Here is an 18,072-nt window from a genome sequence, read left to right on the forward strand (position 1 = left end):
TTGTAAAGCAGGAAGGGGTACAAAATGTGCCATTTTAGAAAAACCATCCCCTACCACCCAAATGACCCTACAGCCATCAAAAAGTGGAAAATCAGTAATAAAATCCATAGACTGGTGACACCAGGGCTCCGTGGGAATGGGCAGAGGAAGAAGTGGTCCTGCTGGGGCGCAGGTGGACTACTTCGTCTGAGCACAGACAGCACAGGTCTTGACTTAGTCCGTCACATCCTTAGGAAGGTTAGGCCACCAGTACAGATGGCAGAAAATGTGAGTGTTCTATAAACGCCCAGATGACCAGTAAGTTTGGAATCGTGCCCATCGCAATATTCTGGTGCGAAGGTGGCACTAAGGTTTTATCTGGGGGAATAGCAGATTCTTGGCTAGATGTCAAGGCTAGGATGCAGGCAGGAGGGATAAACTCTGGCTCATCAACTGTCTCGGAATCATGTGGATCAAAGGAGCAAAGAAAGGGCGTCTGCTCGGGAGTTATCGGAACCAGGTTTGAAGGAAATGACAAAATCAAACCTAGAAAGGGAAAAAGACTAACAGACTTGCCGAGGGTTGAGGTCACAAGCAGGTACTGGAGGTTCTTATGGTAAGTAAAAATAGTGACCTAGTGAGGCGAATCACCATTCCTCCAGAGCTAGATTGATGGCAAGGAGCTATCTGTCCCCAATGGAGTAATTCCTTTCCGCTGGGGGGAATTTCCTTGAGAAGAATGCACAGGCCATGACTGGATAATTAGTGCCATGACTGGATAATTCCTGATAAACTGACAGTAATCATTTCTAAATTCCTGGAAGTGCTGAGTGGTCTTATGACCGCAGGGCAAAGGCCAGTTGGAAAAAGCTGCAAACTTTTCCAGATCCATGGGGAGAGGCTCTTTAGAAACAATGTAACAAAGGAAGGGTACCTGAGGAAGTTCAAACAGGCACTTGTCTGCCTTCACATAGAGTTTCTGGTCTCTGAGACGCTCGCTGTAAGACCAAACCGGCATGTTGTCTGTGCGTACGAAAGTCTGGGGAAAAAAATCAGAATATCATCCAGACAACACAGATGTATAGAAGGTCTTGAAACACCTTATTAACAAAGTGCTGGAAAATAGCTGGGAGAAGAGAATGCCTCCCGTCCGTGACAACGCCCACAGGTGATTTCCCTTAGACAGACTTTTGGAACGCCGCCTCCCACACCTTATATGGAGGCGACTACCAGAAGTTTCCCTCTCCACTCACTTGTACGCATGCCAGCTTCATACACAGAGCGCAGCTGCAGTCTCTGTGCTCTATCACAGGACCAGAAGGTAGACTTGAATATACACTATCCTATTGAATATATATACCGTATTTTTCGTACCATAAGACGCACTTTTTTCCCCCCAGAAGTGGGGGGAAAAAGTCCCTGCGTCTTATGGTCCAAATACAGCCTACACATATGCTGTTAAAAAAAAAGTTTCTTACCTTGATTACATGTGTTTATGACTGTGATGTTGGTTTTTAATGCACATAAAATATTTTAGGACACTATTTGTTTCAGAATCTTTTTTTTCTTCATTTCCCTTCTCTAAAAACTGGTGCGTCTTATGGTCCGAAAAATACAGTATATATATATATATATATATATATATATATATATATATATATATATTTCTATGTACTTTTTTCATATTGCTTTCTTAGGATTAATAAGGAAAGGAATCATTGGCTTACTAATAATTTACTACCTATGATCCCTATATATCTACCGTCTGCAACTATGTAATACAACCAACAGCTGAATCTTTCATTATTATTACTATGCAAAAGAACTAATACCTACAAATCTTGAACTCTCTACACTGCAGTTTAGTTGTTTATTACTTTACATATATTTACATCATTGTAGGTTTCTCTGTGGGCCCTACCTTCGGGGTTCCCAACCAAAAAGCCTCCTTTATCTCAGGGGAAATGCTTTTCCCATACTTTGGGTCCATTTGGGATCTTGTTCCCTTCAGAGGATATACACACAACATATGATACATCCTGAAGAAACATGTAAGTCATCTTGCCTTCTTTTCTTTTATTGTATGATGACAAGTGTTGTTGATATAATGATTTAAATTGGATTATATATCATTATTTATATGATTTATTTGAAGTATATGTTCACCTCAATATGATGCAAAAGTCATGGTCGATTTGAATGATTTATTCTGCTTAGAAATATAGTACAATTGAATCTCTCTGGATATAATTGGACATAATGATTTTAGGTGTATGTCTAGTGAATTAAGAAAACATACTGCACTTTGATACATTGCTGCTATTGTGATATTCTGATATTTTATACCTTTTGTCAACCTAGATACTGCTGAATAATCGTGCTTAACCTAGCCAAAACGTTACGACACCCCTGAAGAAGCCTAAATTAGGCGAAGCGTGTTGGGTAACTTACGTACGTTTGCGACACCATTGTCAGTATATGTGATATAACTTGGATATTGTTGTATATTTTTGCTAGTAGTTCATTGTCTAGCACCCCTACAGGTAATGATCTGGAGTGGTGCCTCCAGTGGTTACCAATCATTGTTTTGTTATGTATTATGAGAAGGTATTACTAATACAAAATATATATGTTGTTGCCAAAAAAACCTTTCTGTGTTCTTTATATAATTATTCCCCTTTGCAGATTCTCCTTGATATACTCCCTCACAGCCTGGGTCTCAGGGAGACTGAGGGGGTATCCTCAACCTCTGGGAGGTGTGGAGTTTGGAATGAGATCTATTGCACATGGGAGGTAGCTGCTCGGCCCTGAGCTTGGAAAAGACGTCTTTAAAATTCATGTACTGACGGGAAATAAATAGTGCAACCTCAAGAGTGGAGTGAGCAAGATGCCTGCTAGGCGTGAGTTTGGTCAGGCATTTGGAGTGACACAAAGGACCCCAAGGCAATACCTCTGGAGTAGACCAGTCCTGCACTGGGGAATGTTGTTGAAGCCTTGGGAGGTTCAGAATTACTGCAGAGGTGGCCTGGGGAAGCACAAGAAAAGTTATAGTTCCATGATGTAGCAGACTAACAGACATTTCTACGGGTCTAGTCTGGAAGAGGATAATTCCACGACAGGAGTATAATAAAGTACCATAGTACCATAATAGAGTACCATAAACTGCAGAGATTCACAGAGGCTGTGATAATAGCTCCACAGGCCAAAAACATACCTTGACAAGGGTGGCAGAAATGAAATTTCTTGCTGCTCTAAAGTCAAAAAAGGCCTCAAGGGCAAGGGTGGAGTTGTTGTGGCAAAGCTGGATAGCTATGGAGGGATGCTGAGTGAAGAGAAGAGTGACCTAGCATGCCCCCCTCAGAGCATGCCAGGCGCTAAAGTCCCAGGCTCTGTGGACAAAGCTTAAGTGTCCTTTCTGTGTGAGGCCTGTGGATAAGTGCTGGGGCCTTTCTTCTGAAGACAGATGTTATTGACTTAGTTGGATGGGTTCTTCCGAAAAAAAAGGAGAAACAGGAGGGGCTGGAGGTTCCAGAAGCCGCTGAAAGGATGGTGCTAATCGGAGTAACCCTTATGTGAAAATCTTGGAAACGTTCCTGAAAACGAATTTCAATCTGGATGGCCAGGGAGATCAGGTCATCCAAAGAGGAGGAAATCTCTGGACCAGCCAACTCATCCTTGATGTAGTCTGACAGGCCCAGCCAGAAGGTAACATGGAGGGCCTCGTTGTTCCAGGTGAGCTCAGCTGCCAGGGTTTGAAACTTGACTGTGAACTGTGAGTGACCCTTGGTGTAGACAAAGGAGGCCCAAATTACAGGGCAGAAGAATTGTCAAGAAAGGCCAGGTTCAAGGCAGGCAGCAAGCAAGAGAGGTCAGGTCACAAGCCAGGGGTCAAATACCAGGGACCCAGGAAACAGACACCAGTGACACAGGGGCCACTGCAGACACAGGGAACACAGGAGACACAGGTGACTGATGTCTGATAAAGATGGGAGCAGAAGCATGCCCAGAGTCAGAACTGCCCGCATGCGCAGGAAAGAGATGCCTGCGCTTTAGCGAGGAAGGGGTAAGCGTGACAAGTGTTACAATTGAATTTACTATTTGCTAAGACTTGGATTTTCTGCAGATTACTTAATAAATCAAGCACCTTACCTCAATACCCAAGTAAGTGCTTCTGGAATAATTTTTAGGTAAACATACCTCAAGTTGGCTTAACTCCTTTAAGTCTGGTCATCTTTAAAGGAATCAGTTTATTTAATCTTTAGATCACTCATTGAATACTACCATTGAGGTTACCCAAAACCCTTCCTGCTCTACAATATCAAGTGAGCAGAACCTAATGTTACACATTTGATCCTGATATTTACATGACACTTTATACCTCCTATAATACTTACAATCATATTTATTACCCAATAGGTATATCTGCAGATGTGCTCTAGTTACACATTCAATCCAAGCATCCTACCTTGACACCAAGTAACTTTATATTGTTTCCCATCACATAGGTACCTGTTAAGATGGTTTAACCTCCCTGGTGGTATGAATAATAAGTATTTTTAAATGTAAAAGTGGTACATATAAAAATACTTAGTAAATTAAATTTACTGCATGGTCCCGCCTCCCAGCCGCATGGTCCTGCCCCTCAGCCTCAGGCTCGCACAGGTGCTCGGCTGGCATCACCAGGGGAAGATGCCAGAGATCGCTGAAGGACACCGCGGGCACAACTGGAAGAATGCCACAGGCACCGCTTACCAGGTAAGCTTTTTAAACTCCCTAGCAATTCTACCCTGAGTGTGGCTCAGGGTTACCGCTTTTGATACTAAAAATTAACCCTGAGCTACACTAGGGATTACTGCCAGGGAGGTTAACATTACTGATTCCCATTACCTTTAATCCATATTCTTAATCCTTAGATCACTCACAGTGAGTGAACCATCACATCCTGCTTGTGATAACTTTCAGTAATAAAATAACACTTAAACCAACAAGTTTATATTCTTTTATGTTTGATCAGAACGCTCAAAGAGACTTTTCTCCGCCTAAGTGTAAAGTCTGTTGTCCCAAAGTCACTGCAAGACTGTTTTGTCACATTGAGTTAGCAGATCCTTGAAGTACACCAGAATATCATCTCAGTAGACAACCACGAAGACATATAAAAGATCCCGAAAGACATAATTCAAAAAATTTTGAAAACACTGCTGGAGCATTGCAGAGCCCGAACGGCATAACCAGATATTCGTAATGACCATACTGGGTATTGGCGATTTTTATTGCCTAAATTGTATGCACCCTAAAATGACCATGTAGCCCCTGGGGGCTCGTCGGGATTTTTTTTTTCCGAATTCTCCTTTTTTTTCTAAGCCTACTTGGATTCCTGGGTCTGCCTACATTACATAATGGACCCAAAGACAGTTGCAGAGTGGTGCAAGCATCACAAATCGTCTCCAGAGAACTGTATAGTGTTGCAGCTCCCTGGTGTAACATGGACTGATGCACAAATTTGCGAAGTTAGGAAGAGGTTGTCTGGTATAGGCAGGAGTTTTTTGCTAGATATTAAGACTGACCCAACGCAGACCTATGCATTGTTGGAATGGAGAGACCCTCTATCACGGGAGCATTTTCCCACAAGTATACCACTTCCTAAATTGCCGCCCCACCATCCGAGATATCAAAGGGGGGGCAGACACCACCTGCTGCTACAAGTACAACATATATAGGAGCTGACAGTTCTCAGAATGTAATAGGATCAGATGTCCTGAATGCCCCGAGTCATCTGGTTGAGAGTTGCTTAAAACCTACCCAGCCCTATACCCGATTTGGGTACTACAAATTACTTTTTTTCTTCCAGGGAGACAACCCACACCTGTGGGTGAAGACGACTGAGTCCTGGGTGGACCAGGCCACTCAGGCTTTGACTGAATGGAACGTCCCTAAATCCCACAAAAAACAACGTATCACTGAAAGTCTAAAAGGACTCGCAGTGGAGGCCATTCAAAACTTGACTTTGTGGAAGGCGGTGTCTAGATAAGGCTCAAGATTATCTAGACACCCTGCACGATGTGTTTGGTAGAACTGAAAAGACATCAGTTGTTGTACCAATTTGAGCACACTTTACGAGTGGGGGTGAGAAGTTTTCTGCTTATATCACTCAACTGGACAAGATACTCCATCAAATCCTTTTGAAGAAGGGGGTGGACCCGATGGAGGCTGATCGAGTGAGAATCCCTCAGGTACTGCAAGGGATCAACCTATGGAACCAGTCATGTGGAAGTTAAGAATAAGAGAAAGAAGGGATGAGCTGACTTACACCCAAATTGTGAGAGAGGAAGAGACCCTTTTAGACGCCAAATCCCAGAATAATTTGCCCGTGTCTGCGTCAATCTGTATGCTGGGAACAGAGTTACACCGTTGTCAGCGGGTGATGCGTCCTTTAATAGTGAAGTCACTGACTCCAGGTTAACAAAATTGTAAAGCCAAATGATTACCTTGGTGGACACTTTAACCAAGTTTGCCCAATAAGTCTCAGATGATGCAGGCAGTTCAGGCTCTTATTACCACATCCCACGTAGAGTTGAAAGCAACAGTAGAGAACCTAAAAAAAAATAGGGTCATGAAAGTTAGACCACTGTTAGAGGCCACCAAAGAAAAGGTTGAGACTGTGAGTGTGCCCGTTTCATGACCAATACAGGGATACTGCTACCGATGTGGTGAAAAGGGACATCTCCAGAAACAATGCCCCAACCAAGAGAACTTGGAGAAGGTGACTGAGCAACTACTTGCAGAAAAGCAGCAGGAAAACTTCCCAGAGTCCCAGTGAAGGAGCCAACTGGGTGTCCTAAAAAATTAGTCAGCTCCATTCTCAAAAATGAGGAAGAGAAAGGGAAAATGTTATCCTCTATGCCTAGGACTGCTTCCTTGTTACAAAGGGGACAGGCGCACCAGCCTCCAGCTCTGCTCCAGAAAAGAAAAAAAAGGGGTTTTTGGACCACTGGAACCTCAAAGTGAATCGATATTCAGAAACTCCCCAAAAATTTGATTGGGCCCTTCCTTGGGATTCCTATTCAAGTCGAAGGGATATATACTAAGGCCCTCCTTGACTCTGGAGCCCAGGTTACCCTAATATACTGGGACTTCTATGATAAGCATCTCAAGCACATACCAATAGAGACGTTGGAGAGCGCAGATCTGACGTTGCAGATTTGGTGCCCAGAACCTTCCTTTTGATGGCTATGTTCAGATCATATTTACTGTGGATCCTCGGTTGGCTGGATCAGAAGGGTCTTACAATACCCTTGCCATTTTGTGCCCTCGCTCCCCTGGGTCCTCTAGAAATTCCCTGATCATAGGGACAAACTCAAATTTGGTGAGGAGAATACTCAACCTGATAGTGGATCAAGAAGGCCCTTTCATCAATCACTGAAGTCTGTATATCAGAGCCTCCTTAAGGAAAAGGATTCCCCACCAGAAGGAGTTGGAAAATTGTGGCTTCTGGAGAACAAAAAGAGAGTCTTACAACTAGAGGAGGTGGCATGCCTCTGAGCAGAAGTGTGGTTGACATATAAACAGCCGGGGCCTTTTTTGCTTTTGGAGACAGCTTCTGGGGAAGGCCAGAGTTGACCTGGTACCTGAGACAGTGCCCACTTGAGATCTGATACAAAATAAGGGAAAAATTCCTGAGTGTCAGAAATACCATGGCTTTACAGACGGAGCTTCGGGCTCGGATGCTATTGAGAGAAGTGAAGCTCGTTACCCCCATTGCTCCTTCCCACTCACAGGAGGGAGTGTTTGATGAACTTGTAGAGGAGTTGCTCTACCCAAACGCCTCTCCAGCGCCTGACGAATGGAAGAAAAGAATTCAGGTTATACTGCCAGAGCGGCCGAATCTGTTCTCCACTGATGAGTTTGATGTGGGATGTGCAAACAGTGTTCAACATCGCATCTGTCTATCAGATGACAGGCTGTTCCGAGAAAGGTCTTGACGGATTCACCTGGCAGATTTGGATAATCCCAGTGAGTCAAGAAGCCCTTTCGCCTTGCCATTTGTAGTGGTCCAGAAGAAGAACAGGTCCCTCTGCCTATGCATTGACTTATGCATCATACATTGAACAGGAGGACTATACCCGACAAGTACACCATTTTCAGGATTGAGATGCCCCACAGTGCTTGTCAGGGGCGAAGTGGTTTAGTGTGCTGGATCTGAGAAGTGGGTATCATCAAATTCCCATGCATCCCGAAGATAAGGAAAAGACGGCTTTAATTTGTCCTGTTGGATAATTGCAGTTTAATCGGATGCCTCAAGGCCTGAAAGGAGCTCCAGCCACTTTCCAACGGCTGATGGAGAGGACAGTGGGTGACATGCACCTTCTGGAAGTACTGGTGTACCTGGATGACCTAATCGTTTTAGGATTTATAGAGGATTTGTGGAGGGGTTCACCAAAATTGCCAGGCCTTTGAACAAGCTATTAAAGAATGAGGGTAAAGAGAGTGAACTCATGCCAGTTATCTCAACACACTCAAAGAAAGGACCTCGGAGGTCCAAAGAAAACATCCAAGAGGAATGGACTGCTGCGAGTAGGCTTGAAATAAATTGAAGTGGAGTCCCACACATGCCCCAGTGCTAGCCTATGCTGACCCAACCTGCCTTTTAGAACTGCACCTGGATGCAAGCAGCGAAGGAATAGGGGGTGTTGTATCAGGAGCATGGAGGAAAGTTGAGGCCCATTGCTTATGTGAGTAGAAGTTTGTCACCATCAGAGGACAACTATCCCACTTACAAGCTAGAGTTTTTGGCCTTGAAGTGGGCAGTGGTGGACAAGTTAAGAGACTATCTGTATGGTGCAAAGTTTGAAGTTAAAACTGGCAATAACCCCCTCAGATACATCTGAGTTCCACTTCAGCCTGAAGTATCGGCCAGGAGCAGAAAAAGCTTGAAGACCGTATGACCACAATGAAGACTGGACCCGGTTGGACCCCGAAGAAATCCAGGCTCTATGTCAAGGAGTTGATCGGCAGGCCAGGATCTGGTTCAGTTAGGAAAACCCAGTTTGCCCATCCTTAGCCGACATGACTTGCGAAAGGACCAGTTGGAGGACCCCCCCCCCCGTCAGTTGGCTCTGAAGGCTTTAGAGGGCCGGAACACAGAAATTCTGCAAACTGAAACACCAGAGAAAGCCAAGCTGGTGCTCAAAGAATGGTTCAGACTACACTTGAGTGGCGGTTTAGTTTACAGGAGGGCCCCTTCTGAGGACCCTCAAGAGAAATTGCAACTGTTCCTTCCTGAAAAGCATGGACACCTTGTCTTGACAGCTTGACCATGGTCACATGGGAGTGGAAAGAACTTTTCAACTGATCCGAGATCGATTCTATTGGCCTTGTATGCGGGCTGAAGTAGGGAGCTGTTGCCACTCATGTTTGAGGTGTATTCAACGAAAGGTTCTACCATCAAGAGCCGCTTTAATGAGTCACTTGCAGAGTCAAAGTCCTATGGAGCTGGTGTGCATGGATTTTCTGTGCTTGGAATCAGACAAGTGGACAGGGGAACATCCTGGTGGTCACAGATCATTTCACTCTTTATGCCCAAGCATTCCCCACAAAAGACCAGAAAGCTTCCACTGTAGCCAAAGTCCCGGTTGAGAAGTACTGTGTTCATTATGGTCTACCACAGAGAATCCACTCAGATCAAAGGAGAGATTTTGAGAGTAAACTAGTCAGAGAGCTAGTGGATATGTTGGGGGTGAAGAAGTCAAGGACTACCCCATATCACCCTCAACCAGAGAGGTTTAATTGTACCCTGCTGGACATGCTAGGGACTCTGACAACAGACAAAAAGCAGCATTGGAGTCGGTTTGTTTCTGCGCTAATTCATGCATACAACAGCGCCAAGCATGATGTGACTGGGTATTCCCCTTATCGTCTGATGTTTGCGAGAGAAGCTAGGCTGCCCATTGACTTGGCCTTTGGCATCTCGTTGGATGATACTTCTGCTGCCACACAGGAGAATTATGTTAAGCGACTCCGTAAGGATTTGAAAGTGGCTTATGAAAAGGCCCAAGCTGCTTCTGAGAGTCGGGGGTCACAGAACAATAGGCGATACGATTTGAAGGTCAGAGTTCAAGATCTTAACCTGGTGATAGAGTACTCCTAAGAAATTTGAATCAACGTGGTCAACCGAAACTTGCAGATCGATGGCGTTCTCAACCCTACATCGTTTGTGCTCAAATACCGGATCTTCCTGTATAGCAGATTTGTCCTGAGGGTAAAACAGGACCATTAAAGACGTGGCATAGGGATCATCTCTTGCCCCTAAGTGAAGCAGTACGAGTGGCCCCACCAGTGGAGAGAATGCCTGAGAGACGGGTCCCTGTAACACGGTCAAGATTATCTCCTCCAGAATCTAACCAAAGTGAGCCAGAGGAGAAGGATAATGACTGGGAAGAGGAAACTGAGACATATTGGCTTTGAGAAACAGGCAACTGAAGACAACACTTGTTGTGTCAACGAGCCCTACCCTAGCTCATTGAGGGTGGAGGCACCTGAGTTTGTACCTTAGGTTAAAACTGAATCTGTGAGTGGAGACATTTCTGATTTACAGGAGGAGACTGTGATGGGCCCTCTTGCTATAGTAGGCGATCCTCTCTCACCACCCTTTAGACTAAGGGTATCATATTGTATGAAGACACTGTGCCTAAACCACCACTAGATGGCAGCAGAGGGAGGGAACAAAAGAGAGGAGGAACCTGTTGCATGGAGAGGCGGGGGAGGAGGCTGGGGGAACATTTTGTGGAGGGGACAGGAAGTTTCCAAGGGAGAAAAGAGAGAGGGGAGAGACTCACCGCTTGAGAACCAGCCCAGCCTGGGCACATTGATTAGGAGAGCAGCAAGAGGGAAGCTATTCAGGTGGCAAAAGCAATGAGAATAGTGCATCTGCTGTGAGACTGAGCAAACCCTTAAAAGTGGAACAGGTGGCTGTGGACCTTCAGATAAGTACTGCCTTGTTGCATTTAACAAATTCCTGCTAGCTTACAGGAACTGGAGTGTCAGATATAACCTACTCCGGTTAGAACCCAGAGGATGTCTCTGGTGCTCGAATCAATGACGGGGGATTGTATTCATAGCCAGGGCAACCCAAGCAAAACTGGAATTACCTTTGGAATAACCTGGAAAGAAATGGTCCCATTGTGTAAGGCCCCGACTTTCATAGAGGAACAGTGGTATTTGGATATAGTCGGGCAAGACTGTGCCATTTACCATGGCAACCATCAATGGTTTAGATGGGGCACCACAGGAATATTACACTCAGATACCAGTTGTTGATTGATAAATTTCCCAGCTGCACCAGAGTCTAGAAAGGCTTCAGTCCAGAAATGGTAATGGTTGAGCAACATCCGTATCGGAAAAGTGATCCTAGAAGGTGGAGAGGAAGTAGGTTTGATTACGGAATTCTCTCCCAATTTTCCTAGGCACTGGTATTTGGGGCCTTTAGTGGGCAGTTATACTTTTATGGCCCTCCCCACCATAGTGCATGCAGAGGTTCTGTTGTCTGCAGCAAGCACGCGCCTTGGGATCACATGATCCACTTTCTTGGGTTCTTGGGCTTAATTCCCAGGGGGGGGGGGGGGGGCCGGGGCAATATAGCCTGTGAACCCCGCCAGAATACTGCCACCAGAAAGCTCACAGCATACTGGTCAACAGAAGAAGGCTTGATGTAGGCCAAGGATTTCCGAGGCTGCAGAAGAGAAGGTCTGTAGAAAGATATTAAAAAGTCACCTAAAATAGGATTTCCCTTTTACTAGAGAGGTGAAGCCCAAGCAATGGGCTCCCGTCAACAAGGAAATGAAAAATGCCATCTTGGTCCATTCTGTAGGAAAGTTCCAGGGCTGCAATTCAAACTGAATTTATTATTGGTTAATAAATCCTTGACAAAGCTTGTGGTCACCTAAGTAGCGAGGAAGAGTAGGGATCCGGCATGTGGCGTAGGGTGTTATTGAGGCTGGGACTGGAGCAGGAACTGTAACTAGAGTTGCAGGAACAGAAGCTGGGGCTCGTTAAGGCGTTCATCACACTTCCTGGAAAAATTCCACAACTTTACTGTAATTTCTAGAAACCCCTCTTGTTTTATCCCCCCCAGCAGGTCCTGCATGGAATCAGGTAGAAGAACGTCGGTGGGATCCACGACCTGAACAAACAGTCACGGTGCCACAGGGCGGGATCGTGGACCCTCCATATAGTGTACATAAAGATTTTAACTACTGATTCATTTCTAGCAATTCCTTTTTGTAGGAACCAATTAAAAGCTATTCAAAGCATTGTCTGAATCAATTTTAAGAGTAATCACTTGTTTAACATTTGGGAAAACCTAAATGTTGAGCAGGACTTTTTGTGCAGAAGACTAAAGTTGAAAAACTCTGGTTGAACAATTGAATGGGTCAGGGGTCTTGTAATACTTGTAGGTCTTGTAATTTTAGAAAATAGGCTGGAGATGCATTGCATAGAAAGGAAGCCAAAGTGGTAATGGTATGCCACAAAATTAATTCTTCTGCGATTGGCAGAATTTCCAGGACCTTGTCCTTGGAAAGCATTGAAAAAATAGAAAAGACAACAAGGAAATCAATTCACTGGAAAACATTCTTAAAGCGGAATGTGTCTTTTTAATTAAATGCACTTTTATTTGTTTTCAGAGACAGAAAAAACTGGTAACAAGAACAGGTAGAAGAGAAAAAGTATAAAAGTAAAGGTTCAGAGTTATTTATTATCAAATGGTGGGAGAGCGTCACAGCTGTGTAGTTAAAAAAACAAAACAAAAAAAACTTGGGAGAACCAGATTTGAATCAGCTCTAAGAAAACTCAATTGGTACAAAAAAAATCTCACTAGTAGTAAGCCAACAGAAGTTAAGTGTGGGAGGAAGGAAGGGAGACAAGTAAGTCTGGAAGATCAGGGAGGTTAGCAACTAGAGATTAAAAAAGGAAAATTAGGGTTCGGGGGGCACAGGAAAGATAGTAGGTCTTGAACTTGGAGGTTAGAAGCACAAATGCATTTAAATTTGTACATTGCATTAAGGTGAGGGGGAATTTGCAATAGGAGAAGTCAGAAGTGTTGAATTTACAAAGAAGCTCTGTCAATGGCAGGTGCTTTTTCCCCCAAAGGTGGTTTGATTGAATGCCTTTCAGAGCCCAAAGAACAAAGTAAGTGGGAAGCAAGGGCCAAATGAAAGGACAGGGATGGAAAGAAAGGAGAGAAGCTGCAAATATGGGCTCTGGAAGATTTAACCCAATCCTACAATTTAAGGGAGCGATGTGTAAGAATGAAATTTCGAAAGGGGAGGGTAGTTAGCAACCTACAGGGTGTTGTACCAATTGGTAAGATGAATGCCAAGGTACAGTACAGTGTGGCAATTTTAAATCAAAGCGTCGCTGTAATGTTGAAATTACATTTTGTGAAAAGGAAATATTGAGTGCTTTGGTTTTAGAGTAACTGAAAGATAATCCAGATACATGCCCAATGTCGCAAAAGAGGTTAAAGAGATTAGTATATTTCCCCTGTGTTTGCGTGAGTTTCCTCCGGGTACTTTGGTTTTCTTCTGCATTTCAAAAAACATGCAGTTAGGTTAGTGGGCTTCCTCCAAAATATTGAGCTTAGATTGTATTAAAGACATATGACTATGGTAGGGATTTTAGATTGTGAGCCCCTCTGAGGCACAGCTAGTGACAAGACTATGGATTTTGTAAAGCGCTGTGTAATATGTCACCACTATATAAATACTGTGTAATAATGATAATATTTCATAATTGGATTGATAAGAGTGTTGGTAGCTATTCACTAATATACAAGGCTTGTACATGGTGTTCAGGTTGCAGAGATCCGTTGCTTGAACTAAAGGAGTCCCGTCTTACAATTTGAAGTAGGCGAGGCCTAAATGGCTCCCTGAAATACTTTAAAGCAAAGGATCAAGAGAAGTGTTTCTCCTGGATATATAAAATATCAGTTTAGAAGGAATAAAAATATTAGGATGCCTAGGTTCCCCTACTGTGTTGAGGCCTTGGCTATTCAGGGAAATTAATTTTAGGATAATATTTAGGATTGAAGAGAGCTGCTCCAAAAAGAAGTGCAGCATAAGAACAACAAATGTAAACCCTTACAGACCAGTGTCCAAAGAGGGAGGGAAGTGAAAGGGAAAGAGGAAACAAAATCCAGAATAGGAAAGGGATTGAGAAAAACAGCTCAGTGGGGGAGAGTAAAATTCTGTTCAACACGGGGTAGCAAGAGACAGAAGGTGCAGTACATTTGTCCAATGCTGATCAGAGATGGGGTGCTGAGACGCCTTTCCCTTGAGCAATTACAAAACCATAGTGCAAAGTAAATACCAAACTAAAATGGGAAGCTTGTGAAGGCAGGCGAGACAACTGGGATACACTGACTTTTTATCAAGGGGAATATATACCATATTTTTCGGACCATAAGACGCACTTTTTTCCCCCAGAAGTGGGGGAAAAAAAGTCCCTGCGTCTTATGGTCCAAATATAGCCTACACATATGCTGTTAAAAAAAAAGTTTCTTACTTGCCCGGCTCTGTGTGGTCTCTCTGTGCTTGCTGCAGCCACTGTCCATTCCTCCGTGCCCAGAGTGTCTGCCCCGCTCTGTGATTCATCAGCCTCCATGCCCCCGCTGCAGCCATGCCTCCATGTCAGCCCAGGTGTGGCGTACGGTAACTGCTCCACTGCGGTGAGCATACCGTAACCCTCACTCCTTGCCGGCTGCAGACTCCGTGCCCGTAAGAATTCGGCGGCCACTCCCCCAATCATTCCTCCGTGCCCGGTTAAACTCCGCCCTCTGTTGGATGCCGTGCTTGATTACTGGGGGTTCTCAAAAAACGAGCAGAACCTTTAGCGTAAATCTTCAACTTTATTCTATTTTATTACTGAAGTCTCTTGTTATTGTGTTTTACAGTAATTTTGTCTTTTGCTGACTTTATTTGTTAATAATGGTTCTAAATGCTGCTGTTTACTTTACAGGGTTGATTACATGTGTTTATGGCTGTGATGTTGGGTTTTAATGCACATAAAACATTTTAGGACACTATTTGTTTCAGAATCTTTTTTTTCTTCATTTCCCTTCTCTAAAAACTGGTGCGTCTTATGGTCCGAAAAATACGGTAAATAGTGGTCCAGGACATTACCATATGTGAGAGATAAAACATAAAAAAAATAGATGTATACCAATTACAGAAAAAAGGTAAGGGGATGGGGTAAGTGAATGAAAAGTAAAAATGGAAGTTTGGGAAGGGGACTTGCAGTCCAACAGGAACACTATTTCAGATGTAGGACTAGGAACATTTCCAGCAGATCTGGGGCCTAGAATGAAGAGTAAAATGAAGCAGGAATCATAAACCAAAAGAAGTGCTGGCCTTGTGGATGGTATGGAGAAAGAAAAACAAAGACAAAGGAGTGAAGTGCAAATGAGTGTGAGAAAAACACTCAGCTGACCCAGGAAAGTGGTTGCACAGCCCTTGGTTAAGAAACAATTATCAGCCTAGGGAGAACAGCAGAGCCTAAAATGTAGTTGCCTAGGAAGTCCTCAAGGTATCCAGGCAAATTTTCAACCCTTTCAGAGAGGCAGATAGTTATCTTGGTGGAGTATCAGTAAGTCCCAGATTAATTAGTAAGGAGTTGGCTTCCTCAAAGTATGAGCAGGAATGTTGTTTATTTTTGTATGAACAAAGTTGGTGAAAAGGGAATCCCTATTTGTAGGGAATCCGCTGCTTTACAAACAAGGTTTTATGGCTCTATGCATGGCTATGGTGCTTGGGCTAAATCTGTGAAAAACTAGTATTTATAACCCTGAAAGGCTAGAGAGTTAGACAACATGTCCCTGGCAGCTTGGAATGGGTACTTATACCAAAAGTAAATAAGTTTAATCTTTGGGAAGGGGTCCAAGGATTTGCACTAAGTCAGAGCCCACTGAACACACCTATTTTCCTGCCTTTCTTCTGGAATGTCCAGAGACAGTTCCAGGAATAGTTAAATTTGCAATGTAGCCTGTAGATCCGTGATGTGTTCTAGTAGGCAACATACTCTTAGTATGATTTGAGAGCCAACATCGGTTTTCCAGATACTCTAGCTTTGCAAGTTGTGTTTGACTATCATCTTTAATAGCATCTAGGTCTTTACCCTTGCATTACCACTGCAGAAGGCTTGTCACATCTGTTATAAAGTCTTCCATTGCTCAAAGTTTGAAATTTCTCAGAAGGGGATAAATTAGAGCCTGTTAGGAAACAAGTCAATGTCTTCCTATTCACTAATTAATGAACACAATGTGCCCTAAAACTTGATAGCAATCTTACTTGTTGATTCCTAGCACAGCCCATGATGACAGTGCCTAGGAGCAATCTACAGGCACGTCAACCATTATCCAGCATTGTCTGGAGGAGATTTTTTATATATATGTTCTTATATGTATATGTTCCCTTGTTATGGTAAAAATATGGTAAGTATGAGAACAAAAAAAATGGCTGACAGAGTTAGATGAGGAGAAATATAACATAGTAAAATGTGTACGTATTTTGCTTAAGATAGAAATATAATCTTATCTGGCACTTCAAAACAACCACATGGTCTCTGGCTGCTAGGAGCACAGGGGGTGTTTTGCTTTTTCAACCAACTAATGAATTTAGGTGAATATACTGCAGCTTTGAACTCACTTAGATACCTTGTGCACATTTTTTTGCTGTAACATTATACTATTTAAGGAAAGCAAGACAGAGAAGCTATAATTCTGTCTGCATAGGGGCATGTTGCCAGCAGGTTTTTTCCTAATGCTTAAAAATATTTATTAACTAGCTTTTGGAGTTTTTTTTTTTTATAGCATTCTGTAATGCCATCAATATGATACTCATGAGAAAGGTTACCTCCAGGAAAGCCAACAGTCACTACAACCTCTGTAGAAGCCGACACCAGAGAGGAACATGGGGGGTCATAGAGTGGACAATTTGGATCCAGTGTTCTCTGTAGAAAAAAGAACAGACATGTCAGCAAATAAACATAAATATTTATTTAACTAACCTATAGAGCATTTTATACAGAGAACCTTTAACGGTCACCTAAAGATGAATGTTTAATGTACTTAAAGTTTGCCTTTCCTGGTTCCTCTTTGCCCTTTCAACATGTTAACAAAAATTATTAAATATAACGTAATCTATGCCTTACATTAAACTCTGACATTATTCGGTCTTTGTGCTACAGACAGATCATCATTGGAGGGAGAGGATACAAGATACTCTAAAAAAACTTGTTGAAAACAAGAAACTGTGGTAACACCCACACGTGCTGCTGAGCCTCCATAATTGAAAAACTGAATTCCAGCTTATGAAAGCATGAGCCTAATGCACACTGAAATAAGCTAGGTCATTACAGGGGAGGAGTCTGTGCAATATGGAATAGAAAGCTAGAATTAGGCCTCAAGTCCCTTGCTCTAAAGAAGTTTACTATTTAACACTGCTACAAGTCACACGTATTGAGTATTTTTTTTTTTAAGTAAGTTAAATAATCTACTAACATGTCTTTCAACTGTGGGGAGATGAACAAAAATCCACAAAAGAACATGAAAACACAGGAAGAATAAGGACCTAAGGTGGGATTGAACCCAGTTCCCAATGTAACTACTTTTATGAAGAAATGGTGAAAATCTTTGTTGCGTTTTTACAGCTGTACAGCTCTTTGAGCGAGATTTCCTTTTATTAAGGTACGCCGACAGCAATTCCACCATACATTAGTTGCTAAATCCCCAACAGCAAGATGTAAAAAATGTTGTTGTAGATAAAATACAAAAAGATGTTTAGACAGGAAGTAAAAAGAAAGAAGATGGCAGTGCCCTCTAATGGAATGGGGACAATGAGTATATCAGGGTTTAGTTCCACTTTAAGTCGCACTAATTCCACTGGACTCACACTAGCTGAAAAAACATTCAAAAGAGTTGCCAGTCTTCTTAGGAGTGGACATTCAAACAAATTCACCCCAAGGTCAGACTGTGCAACTCATGTAGAACACTTAAAGGGCTACAACTCAGACTCTGGAACAATGTCCTTTGGACAGAGGAGATGA

The 18,072-nt window shown here is 43.1% G+C and overlaps 1 protein-coding gene across 10 annotated transcripts in view; it reads right to left on the bottom strand.

Moving 5' to 3' along the window:
• Positions 1 to 18,072, bottom strand: part of PNKP (polynucleotide kinase 3'-phosphatase) — a 285,690-nt gene that overhangs the window by 37,883 nt on the left and 229,735 nt on the right. For 9 of the 10 annotated variants that reach the window (XM_072425518.1, XM_072425519.1, XM_072425521.1 and 6 more), the window contains one exon: positions 16,881 to 16,977. In XM_072425518.1, coding sequence (XP_072281619.1) covers positions 16,881 to 16,977 — 97 coding nt within the window. Of the gene's footprint in view, positions 1 to 913; positions 1,019 to 16,880; positions 16,978 to 18,072 lie in introns of all 10 variants that reach the window. The other variant, XR_011922635.1, reaches the window with a different exon arrangement.

Source organism: Pyxicephalus adspersus, chromosome 11 (assembly GCF_032062135.1).
Source record: "Pyxicephalus adspersus chromosome 11, UCB_Pads_2.0, whole genome shotgun sequence".
Taxonomy (NCBI): domain Eukaryota; kingdom Metazoa; phylum Chordata; class Amphibia; order Anura; family Pyxicephalidae; genus Pyxicephalus; species Pyxicephalus adspersus.